The following is an 11914-nucleotide window of genomic DNA, read 5'->3' as shown; positions in this document are numbered from 1 at the left end:
AGATTCTTACACTTAACTATGACGATATGTTGTAAGTTTTAAGTCTGTACGATACTCTGGGTGCACTATAATAGTATTTGTTTTGGGTCTAGTCGTTCTGAAATTTGTGTGAGATTGGTGCACTCTAGGCCAGGCAAATGGATAGGTCGGGTCAAAAATGATCCGAACCAACGTGGCCTATATAACCCATGTTGACGCATTTTTATGCAATATAATTTTAGCGACCAATACTTGACTTGACCTGATCCCAACTCATACCTAATATTATTCTTATAATTTTTTCTCCTAATATTGTTGTCTCTAAAAAATTGGTGACTCGAGAGACTAGCTCGTCGAGTCGATGAGGGAGCTTGGGCACTTGGGCCAAGTTGTGGACTAGGACTTCATGTGGCATAGCAGCAACTTGGAGACATGGATGAGCGTCGCGCTGACGGACAAAAAACACCTGCATGGATGGGTTCGGTGGTCGGATTACGGACGAGGCGTGGAGTTGGTGGTGAGGCAGAAGGTGGTGGATCTTGCTCGAGTGACAAGCAATTTCCTCCGTGTAAGCTTTTCAAATGGATGGATTGAGTTGGGTTTGAATAGGTTGAAATTGGGTCCAATCCAAATTGACCAATTTAACCCATGTTAACATATATTCATGTACTACAATTTTATTGACTCATACCCATCTCGACCCGTACCAGACCCAAAGTATACCTGATCAGATCCAAGCTCCAATTCTTAACAAATTTTTCCCTTGAATATGGAAAATAGCATACTGAAGAACAAAAAAAATTAACATATACCATTGCAAATAAAAAATTAAGTAACAGACATCATCACTATGAAATATGGAAACACATATCTCTACATTCAGTTGCTCTCTTCAACTTAGTTTCAAATCCAAAAGTATCAGGCTTGATTTTTCATACCCACTGGAACCCCAGGTTGGTTTTATCAGGCCCATTCCAATCCACATTTTAAAGTTATGGCAATGCATATGTCACCCGAGCCATTAAAACCGTTAGTGATATTAGGATATTTACCTCATTTTGCATATCTTTTAGGATTATGCATATATCTCATTTGGTAGTGCATATCCATGATTGATTATATTTAATATCGTGTTTCGTCTTAGATAGTCATCTCATAAAACCTATAAATAGACTCTCCATGTAGTCTTTTCCATATATTGAAATATACATAAATTCCTTATTTTCTCTCTTCCGCATTCTTACGTTTGACTAAAACGAGTTAAAATACTGAGTCCATGACCCATTTTGCCACCTCTAACTTCACTAATGCGTGGTGCGACGGTGGACAAAGAACTTCGCGTTTGGGGGCTAACACCGGAAGGCGGTGGCCGTGGTGGGTCATGACCTCCGATGTCGCTAGGCACAACACAGGCAGCAGAAATTGAAAGGTTCAGAAGACAGAGATTGGCCCCAGACGAAGAAAAGTATTCATGAGTGCGACAACGATTCCATCTTTCCGGTAGCAACTAATGGCTTTTGTCGACGCAATTCTTCCAGCGATGTGGGGGGGGGGGGGGGGGGGGGGCGCGCGGGTGTGGTCGATGCATGGGACCAGAAAGTGACACGCAGGCCATGCTATTTAATAATATCCAATATCATGGTAAGATAAGAACTAGTATCGAAAGCGGGTCGTTTTTTTTTTTATCCAAGGCCCAAGTTTGTCCTCAAATGGTGGTTGTTGTTACTGAAGTTAACAGCAAGCTTAAGATCTCAGAGTTCGAATCTGGGTTGTGCGATGTTCTTAGAGGCTGAGCCGCTCGAACCGGGAAAGTAAAAGTAGAGGAAAATGAGATACAAAGGACGATGAAAGTGGAGAACATCATATTAAAACACAATTGTGAGTGTTCATTGTTAGGAACTACTTTTTTATCTCAAATTATTCTCTGCCGTGACTGTCGTGTAGGGACACACAGGTAACATTCGCAATTAACTCCGCACCAACTCTCTCTCTCTCTCTCTCTCTCTGACTATTCATCATATATGTGTTAGTGGAACCGTTAAATTGAAATGATAGTTGAGGCATGAGAAGAAACATCCAAAGACAGGCGATCTTTTCCAATCCCATATTATTCTTCTGAGAGACTTGTTCTTGTTCTCACACGTTGATCTTGTCTCATGTTCTCCATTCTTGAGTCTTGCCTAGCCTCTCCATATATAAGAAGGGGCCAAGAGCAATTTCCCTTCATCAGTACTTTGCAGTTCAACAACTTCTTGCAGTTTCATTCATGTTCGGCTGAAGAAGCAGTACACTGGGAAGCAACATTTGTATTATAAGCATAAGATGAAGTTTGGGAAAGAGTTTGTGTCCCAAATGGTGCAAGAATGGCAAGATGCCTACATGGATTACAACTTTCTCAAGTCGATCTTGAAGGACGCCTTGCGCCATCGACAGCTGAATTCCCAGCCATCCCCGGGAGCATCAACGACCACCTCGCAGGGCCCTTTAAAGAGAAGGGGATCGCTCTACCGAGCATTCAGCGGGCTAACAAGTCGGTACACACGGTCTCCCAGGAAAAGTAGTGAAGACGAAGAAGTGATACTAGTCAGTGCTGTTCAAGAGGTGGGATTGGATCCCAGGAGGTACCAGACCATGTTTCTGAGGTCATCCGACAACGGAGGCGAATATGAGCTCTTGTTCTTCAGGAGGTTGGATGACCAGTTCAACAAAGTCCTGGGCTTTTATAAGAAGAAGGTAGAGGAAGTGGTGGCCGAGGCAGATGAACTGAGCAAGCAGATGAATGGATTGATCACTCTTCGCATCAGGGTCGAGAAACCGGTCATGGGATTATCGGGGACCAACACTAGCATCGCTTCTGTTGGTATCTCGCCATCCCCAGCCTCCGTTTCTGTTAACGGTACAAGATCAGGTAAGGTGGTGTGCACATTAAGTTTCTGCTGCTTTTCTTGTCCTGGTATGAAACTTCTTTATGTCAGTTCACCTACCAAGTAGCACAAATGCCAGTCTGGATTTCTGTATTTCTTTAAGTTTGCCTCCAGAAAACTGGTGCTCCAAATTCGTTTTCTTCGGGTGAAAATTTTTGGAAAGCTGCAGTGCAAGTATCAGAGAATTGAATCTGTTTGAATCTTTGCCCGTGGCAAAAATTCTGAAAAAAAATTAGTATGGCATCTAGATGACCATATTTCACATTTAGCTTCTGCAATTATGTGATCTTAGTGTAAGAGGTTCAACCTTGCAAATTGGAGGACTTAACGTGAATTCCCCTTTCAGGCTTGTGATGAAATTCTCAATCTAACAATTTCATAATTCGTTCTGTTTTTGTCTAGAATGGACACAAATGAGTGTCATCCAAGAAGTTGAGATGACTAGTGAGGAAATCGATAAACCAGAAGATAGAGATGATGGCACCGCGAAAGCAGCAGATACGGATCATACGGCCAACAGCAGAAATGCCAATAGCTCTAACTGCAGACCAGCTCCGATTAGTATCACAGATCATGTACATATCACTGTCCAACCTCAAAGTCCAGTATTAGCTGCTAAAGAAATCCTGATGAGTTTAAACTCGGATGTGTCGTCCACCAAGGCAGAGCTGAGGAAAGCAGAGGAATTGATGATGAGAGCTTTTAGGGAATTCTACCAAAAGCTTCAACTTATAAAGAGCTACTGGTAAGGCCATGCTTCGCCAATTTAAGCATAATCCAGTATCATCTGTATTCCTTTTCTCAGTATAATGACAAGCCAGTTAACCTAACAGCTTCTTGAATCAACTGGCATTCTCCAAAATAATGAAGAAGTACGACAAGGTACATTAACTTTATCATTGGAGCTATCTTCTTCAAGGTCTTTCGATGCTCAGCTATGCTATTCTAATATCAAATTATGCAGATCACTCATCGCAATGCTTCACGGTCTTACTTAAAGATGGTGGATGATTCGTATCTCGGCAGCTCTAATGAGGTTATAACTAGCGACTGAGATACTAAATTTTTTGTGGATATTGACACCCTTCTCAGTAACAAATACACTTTGGATCATCTTTTGAACCCCAGGTTTCAAGGCTTATGGAAAGAGTTGAAGCTGCATATATTAAGCATTTTGCTTATGGAAACCGCCGTAAAGGGATGAGAACCCTAAGACCCAAAGCTAAGAGAGAGAAGCATAGAATTACATTCTTTCTAGGTAAACATTCTACAAGAAAAAACCTCGTTAGTTCCAACTAATGATCCATCCTATACTTTCTTTCTCAGAACGTGCGAGACAAGGCTAATAAGCTCTTTCGATTTGTGAGACCGTGACTGCCTCTTTCTACCTAAGTTCTTATCAGTTATGTCCCTCTGGGTACATTTTTCTGTTAATCTGGTGCTTGTAGGTTGCTTTACTGGATGCACAGTGGCTCTTATAGTGGGCATTATAGTGGCTCTACATGCAAGGGATCTCCTAAAAAGTCCCGGGCGCGACCAGTACATGAATACTATGTTTCCCCTTTATAGGCAAGTTAAAATGTCTCTTTCAAGTTCATTACCATTTGAACTGGGAAATTTAGAAAGGTGTTAAATGGATCGATGAATCATTTCGGAATACCTTCTTTCTGCAGCTTGTTCGGATTCATTATCTTGCATATGGTGATGTACGCTGCAAACATATACTTCTGGAGGCGCTATCGGATCAATTATCCCTTTATATTTGGATTCAAAAAAGGGACAGAACTGGGTTATCGGGAAGTCCTCCTTCTTAGCTCTGGGCTCTCAGTTTTAATGTTGGCCGGCGTTCTGTCTAATCTTGATATGGACATGGACCCAAGAACGGAAAGCTATAAGGCATTGACAGAATTAGTTCCCCTCGGGTTGGTCGGGGTAAGATTGAACGAAATTGCTCCAATCATTCAATGTTGATACTTATGCATTTGAAAGTGGAAAATTTGTTAGTAGGAGAAGTCTTAATTTGGTAATTAACGAGACTTAAGTACTCCATTTGACAGGTTGTGATTTGCATAACATTCTGCCCTTTCAACATCATATACCGTTCGAGCCGCTTCTTCCTGATTCAGTGTGCCTTTCGTTGTATATGTGCTCCATTTTACAAGGTAACCACACTGATTTAAGACAAACCCGACATATAACCTTCATGAAGTACGAGGTGATACTCATTTCTCTATATCGATGTTGCAGGAATCACTACCTGATTTCTTCTTGGCAGATCAACTTACCAGCCAGGTTTGCTCTTGCAGTACTCATATTTCTTGTGACAAAGTTCTACATTACTAGCGGTTAACTGTATTTCAAAGTGGTTTCAGCTCGCGTTGGTGTAAAGCCTATAACCAAATTTTGTGAACCACCTAACACCATATCAAAGAATAATTGCATGTTCTGTTTTTGACATGTTGTTCACTAGTCTGATCTTCTTGACATATTAATCAACGTCTATACCAGGATTCTGAAAATTGCTCATTGCCTACTTCAGCAAAATCCTTTCTCATGATTTACGGGTCATGTTTCTCTTCTAAAACAACATCGAGTGACCGTGTTCTGTTAGATCCTGGGTGAAGGTCATCTGAACAAACAAAACTGAATTAGCTCATTACACCGTCATTCTTATGGTGATCTTTGAACCGAGGTTTTCCTTGCATGTGACTTGTACCTGTTGCAACTAACTTTCAGGTTCAGGCCTTCAGAAATCTGGAGTTTTATATCTGTTACTATGGTTGGGGAAACTTCAAAAGAAGAACACACAAGTTTGAAGAAAGCAAACTCTTTGAAGTGTTTTACTTCATCGTCGCAGTTATTCCATATTGGCTGCGTTGTCTTCAGGTAACCCGCATGGAAACTTGGTTTGTTTCAGGTTCTCATAAAAATTTGTCGATGAAGCCTCTTTGAAGAACTGCTTTTAGCATCTTGTCTCGTTTCCTTTGAAAATTTTCCACTTTGCGTTTTGATATAGTATTCGTCTCATGACATTCCTATGTTTTTAGTGCCTTCGGCGCCTGTACGACGATAGAGACACAATGCATGGGGTCAACGGCCTGAAGTACTTTTCAACCATCGTTGCGGTTGTTGCGAGAACCGGTCATGAATTGAGAAGGGGGTTCACGTGGAAGATCATCGCTGGGACCACCTCGGGGGTTGCAATGGTCATCAACACGTATTGGGATCTTGTCATTGACTGGGGCCTCCTGAGGCGAAACGCCAAGAACTCCTGGCTGAGAGATAAACTCGCAATTCAAAACAGAAGCGTTTACTTCGTAGCCATGGTAAGCAAATGCGCATTTTGTGCCGCGCAACTTTTGTAATGTTTATGCAGAAAAGTTGAAGGCGGAATGCTAGAAGCTCTTTGCCTTTCTTGTTTTTTCCGCTACAGACAACGTGCTTCATGGACCAACTCTGCTCAACTTATGTGCAAATGCAGGTACTAAATGTCATACTGAGACTTGCATGGATGCAGAACATCTTAGGCTTCAGAGAGGCGCCTTTCCTACATAGAAGAGCCTTGATTGCGGTCATCGCTAGCTTAGAAATAATCCGCCGTGGAATTTGGAATTTTTTCAGGTATGCCATATTCTTTTTCCCCACTCTTGCCTTTGTACTTTGAAGCAGAAGAATACATTGACACGCCTGCTCATTGCTTATTGACACTGCCGGTCAATGTGCAGTGAATAACACATCAGTATTCATCCTCGGGTGAATATTGTTCACACCATTTTTGCAGACTTCCATTTCGGCCCCCTGCACGTCGAGATTTTAGGAATTTTGCATTCGTACATAAGTAATGAAACAGTGATTCCCTCTTCCTTAAAATTCCCCAGGTTGGAAAATGAGCACTTGAATAATGTCGGCAAGTACCGGGCCTTCAAGTCGGTACCCCTTCCTTTCAACCAAGACTAAGACGACGAGGGCGCTTGAAACGGCGTCGGGATCGAAGAACGAAGCGAGTATGTCCATTACTCCTGGCGAATTGAAAAACCATTACTTTGTTGCAGTTCTTTCACCAATTTTTTCCATGTACAAAGCTTGTCAGTGACTGAAGAAGGATAATAGGTCCGAGCAAAGAACCCAAGGACATGAAGTTTGTACATCAACAAAAGTGAGAAAATTTATCATAGAGTATTTGATTGCTTCGACCCAACACTTACATGCGGCCCAACACCTACTAATGCAACAAAACTTGGAGTTCGATTCAAACAGATTACGCACCCGTATTACAATTGCTCGATCAAATTCACAGAAATTTGAAAGTAGCGTTATAGAATGGAAAAATCAATCATTTAGGTCTCCCGCCTTGCACAATTGACGTAACTTACCAGAATAGACTGAAACCGAGAGGAGAGAGAAGAAAAATGGAAAAAGAGGTGAAAACCAAGAATGCACTTCTTCTCTATGGCACATGAAGGACGTGCAGAACCAAAGCTGGTGACAGAGAGTTTATCCAACGACATCGACATGCCCGGGCAGCAGCAGGCATTGGCTGCTAACTGGACAGCAGCTAATCCGGGTTCTTTCATATCAAACACACCCGGTTTCGCTTTCCCCATCTCGCATTCCCAGGAAGAAAATACAGGGATTTCATGAAAAAAAAAAAAACAAGAAAAGGGAACAGAGAACACCACCAAGAAATGAAAAAGGAGATGCGAGAAGTCGAGCGGGGAGATGGATACCGCAGTTCTCACTTCTCAGCAACTAAACTTCTTGATTTACCTGATGAGCAAAACAAAATTACAAGCTTACCGGTCGACTAATCAAAGGCTCGACACTTCCTATGCTTAAAATTTTCAAGAACACAAGCCACATTTAATGCAAAGCAAACTTCCCATGGCTTATACCAAGAGCAAACCCTCCAGAAAGTGTACTTGAAGAAGCTCAATTACATCAACTGCAGAAGCTGTGCCTATGGGCTGTACAGTGCCTTGTCATTCGCTCGCATTGATTGCAGTTAGTGTCTTCACGCTGCTCACATTAGCGCGATTATTCAACTCCATTAGTTCTCCGAAATCAAATAAAATTAACTTCACTGGATTAGAGGGACCCATCTGCGTCCTCCCGATCAGTGTCCTCCCCATTCTGCACCGTGCAAGGGGAATTCGAGGCCGAGTCTTCGGAGGTCACAGCGCCATTACTTTCATCATCATGTCTCATATAGAAGGATGACATGGATAGTGGATTGTAGGTAGAGCTCGCCCTCTTGAGGCCTTGAATCGTTCTCATTGCAGCAAGGGTGCTCCGGTAAATGTCCATGGTTTCCTCCCCAAGTGTCAAGGATGGCTCTGTCGGGACATCAGTAGTGTCATTCATTGGTTGGTTTGATGGGTTGCCAGTGGCTGGGCTTGATTCAATAACTTCCGCTTCCAGAGGGAAGAGGAGTTCAAGATTCTCTTCACATTCCCGTACTAGCCTCGTGAGTGATTCCGTTGTAAAAAAGGGTTGATCGAGAGCAAGCTGAGTGTATGGCAGACGCAATACGCCTCCTGTTCTTTTGTCATATTTCTTCAAGATCTTAACAAGGCCTACAAAAACAAAGGGAATGATTTTTTTACTTGATAGAACGAAAGATAATGATTTTTTTTTATTTGCAAAAGATTTTACAAGCTAGAGGAAGCACCATTTTGTCATTTAAGAAAGTGTCCTTCATTGGCAGGTGAAATTTCAAAAGAGATTTAGAAATGAAAATCCAAAATAAGAAGCCAAGGTACCTGCAAAATTAAGGGAGCTGTAATTTTTAAGAAGCACCATCTCCCCATGGATTGTGACAAAGTCCTTGCGGATTTCCATCATCTGTTCACTAAACTCACTTTTTGATGTAGAGGTGCCAGCTTTGCTACTTTTTTCTTTAACTTGCTCTATCCTTTCCTTCAATTCCTGCAGTAAGGCAACAAAAAGGAAAATAAAATCCCAAAAATGAACAAGTGATCAATGCTTCCTTGAAGAGGCATCAAGTGGCACAATCATATCAATTACAAAGTTTCAACACTGACAACTCATTTTTCCAACAATACCATAACAATTTCAGCATGGCCCGACACTTGATACCAATGTCCATATAAAAGTCAAAAAGTAAAAATGATCGCGCTAACACGAAAGAAGAGAAAAATTATCATACTTCATAGGTCCCCCCCATCAAAATGTTCATTTGCACTTAAAAAAGCTTTAAACAGATGACCTTGAGAACCAAATTAGATATGCAACACCAGCCAGGAGATAACAAGCAGGAATCAGCGATGACAGCCATGATACTTCTCCGTACGACACTAGCACAAGTTAAATTGCATAAAATCAAAAGAAAATGCTTAGCTAGCAGAAAGCAGTGATGCAAAGCCAAGGTCAGGAAAAAGCAAGCATGACACAGCATGTAGATTACAATAGGTCCGATGACTACAATTTGACCCTAGTGAACAATCTGTTTCTAAATAGTAGGGCCACATTAATCAGAGATAATGAGGGCAAGGAAGGCCACCACTCTCTTGCTCTTTCAACGATGATTTGAATTACTTGATTTAAAACTGTAGATTCTCCAAATTAAGAGCCAAACAAAACTTCCTAAATCAGCTCTTTCTACAGTGATGGACGATACCCCTTCAAAAGAAGCTTTTTGATTAAGATGTTTTGTCACTTAAGCCAGTGATCTGCCAAGACAAGCAAAAGCAAGTTGTAAAATCTGGTTAAGAATTTGACACTCTCTTTGGGTTGTAGGCTGCATAGAATATATTCAGTACTCTTGGAGTACGCTCTCTCCAGCTCACATGCCCTGCAACCTCACCATATTGAACTCATCATTATGTAAGAGGAAGAAGTAACAATCCAGGAGCATACATAAGTGTGTGGACACCCACAATGAAGACAGCAAAATTCGGTTGTCGAGCGAAAATGCAGTAAAGGCATTTCGACAACCTTTCACGAAATCAACAAATTCCCACCCTAACTCCTTGTTGCTAGAGTTTGCTATGGAGACAAAATCAATCACTTCTCCGGTTCTTACTAAGAACCATACACTGGAATAGTGACTAAATGTGACTACAGAGCCCAACCCAATCACTCTTTAGGAGTAAAATCTAGGCTCTTAAGATGACACTGAACTTTGCGACTCGCTCAAAACAATAACAATTTCTTGACTTCCCAATCCCCTTCTTCAATGCAACTTCAAGCATCACACGAACTATTTCACGAGCAATTCCACCACTAGCTTCAAGTCAAATTAAGAAGCTTGAGAATCGACGACCCGACGGTGCATTAATTCACGGTGATCACCGGAAGATTCCAACCCCGAATTGTCCATTCATTGCAGCATGGAGTTCTCCAGGCCAAAATCGCATTCGACCCAATATAAAATAACAGAACCGTATCCACAATTCAACACGAGAACTACGAAACCGCAAGTCACGAGCAGAAATTCCCACAGAAAATCACAAGCCGCGCGCATGACATCAAAAGGAAAAAGTGGGCGGGGCGGGGGGAAGAATGATTGGCATACCTGAAAACGGATGACGAACTCTTCCTCCTTGTCGACGTAGAAATCATTGAACTTGTCGAGCTCTTCGTTCAAGATGCTGACGAACCATTCCTGCAGGTCCACCAGGGCCCCGCCCACGGCGTCGTTGCCGCCGCCCTCGCGCCCGACATCATCGCCCGGATCGGGCCCCCCTCGGTTCGGGTTCGGGTCGGGGGCGAGGTCGAGGTGGGGAGGGAGGGAGTCATCGGCGGCGGCGGCGGAGGAGGAGGGGGGGAAGCGCTTGAGGAGCTTCTTGAGGGGCTTGTAGCAGAGGAACTTGTCCCTCCACGCCGGCAGGGTCTCCTCCAGATGGGTCGTGAACTCCTTCCCAAATTTCATAAGGAAAAAACGGACGGCCAGAGATGGGTATGGACGATTCTCTGGGGGGGTATTGGGAAGGACGGAAGAAGATGAGGCTCTCTCTCTCTCTGGCTTTTGAGAGTTTCTCTGTCTTAAAGTGAAACAGAATGGAAAGAGGCGGAGTTAGAATAACGCTTGCGGAGAGACAGAGGGAGAGAGAGAGAGAGAATGGAATCTACCGAATGTGCTGATAAGAATATGTGGATGGGGATGCAAAGCTCGATATATTCGAAGCTAGAAGATAGGGTGGGGTTATGATTGCTGACTAATTATTTTAAGCGTAATAAATAATTATTTTTATGAAAATATTTTTCACGTTATTTTTTTTTTCGTGAAGCAAGCACATTCTCGTGTATTTCTTTTTGGCGAAGCAATGCTAAAATTGTAATAACAGATTCGCAAATTCACAGAGTGACGCCAATAAGAAATATTTACGAAAATATTTTTCATATCGTTGTGAAAAAAACACACCCTATATATATATCCTCCACCCAACACCGGAACCACTGTTCTCGCCTACACCGTTTGGGGAATCTGGTGTCATCGCGATAAGGGGACACTTTGATCCAATTCGTCGCTCACGGCAGAGTTCCGCTCGTCGGAAAACCACATTCCATCGCCTCATGCTACTTCCATGACTCTTATCAAATGGGTAAAACCGCCGCCCTGAGCCAAGCTAAATACATGAGGCTCGGTCCAGTCCAACCCGTGTGAAACCAGGACCGGGGGTGTCATTTCAGAGAGGTCTTTCGGAGAAAGCTTGGATCCGCCTCTACAATGATGGCTGAGCATCGAGCTTCGCAGGGAGGGGCTGTGACTAGCGAGGAACCTCAACACCTTTCTAAAAATTATTGATCGACTTGATGCAAAGATTTTGGTTGATGCGCTATCCTCTACAAGTCCATAGTCAATGCGTTTACTAAACTTATTCCCAACGAATGCACGTCACTACTTATCTGGGACTCTTGAATCTAGTCTCTCCTCCTTTTTTGTGCCTAATGCTACCTAATTCCTTTACACAGAGATCCCTGCTTGTCACCACAAAAAAGAGCGCATCGCAGCTTTTGTATGAAAATATAAAGGATGGACGGGAACCATG

At 42.6% G+C, this 11914-nt stretch overlaps 2 protein-coding genes across 2 annotated transcripts; one reads left to right on the top strand and one right to left on the bottom strand.

Moving 5' to 3' along the window:
- Window positions 1-1649: 1649 nt before the first annotated feature.
- Window positions 1650-7096, top strand: LOC115683828 (phosphate transporter PHO1 homolog 9). The gene is made up of 13 exons (XM_030608460.2): window positions 1650-2887; window positions 3306-3648; window positions 3737-3785; window positions 3868-3939; window positions 4032-4161; window positions 4352-4472; window positions 4577-4835; window positions 4961-5065; window positions 5151-5195; window positions 5640-5789; window positions 5951-6229; window positions 6385-6524; window positions 6782-7096. Exons 1-13 carry the CDS (start codon window positions 2302-2304, stop codon window positions 6858-6860), a joined length of 2358 nt encoding a protein of 785 aa, XP_030464320.1. The 5' UTR covers window positions 1650-2301; the 3' UTR covers window positions 6861-7096.
- Window positions 7097-7642: 546 nt separating this feature from the next.
- Window positions 7643-10879, bottom strand: LOC115683834 (SPX domain-containing protein 4). Its single transcript, XM_030608473.2, has 3 exons — window positions 10438-10879; window positions 8663-8828; window positions 7643-8476 (listed from the first exon to the last, which is right to left on the bottom strand). Exons 1-3 carry the CDS (start codon window positions 10792-10794, stop codon window positions 7989-7991), a joined length of 1011 nt encoding a protein of 336 aa, XP_030464333.1. The 5' UTR covers window positions 10795-10879; the 3' UTR covers window positions 7643-7988.
- Window positions 10880-11914: the final 1035 nt, after the last annotated feature.

This window comes from Syzygium oleosum, unplaced genomic scaffold, assembly GCF_021117445.2.
Source record: "Syzygium oleosum isolate NSW1041296 unplaced genomic scaffold, Sole_v2.1 Sole_v2.08, whole genome shotgun sequence".
Classification (NCBI taxonomy): domain Eukaryota; kingdom Viridiplantae; phylum Streptophyta; class Magnoliopsida; order Myrtales; family Myrtaceae; genus Syzygium; species Syzygium oleosum.
The sequence above is the reverse complement of the archived record's forward strand: the minus strand, read 5'-3'. Positions and strand labels throughout refer to the sequence as shown.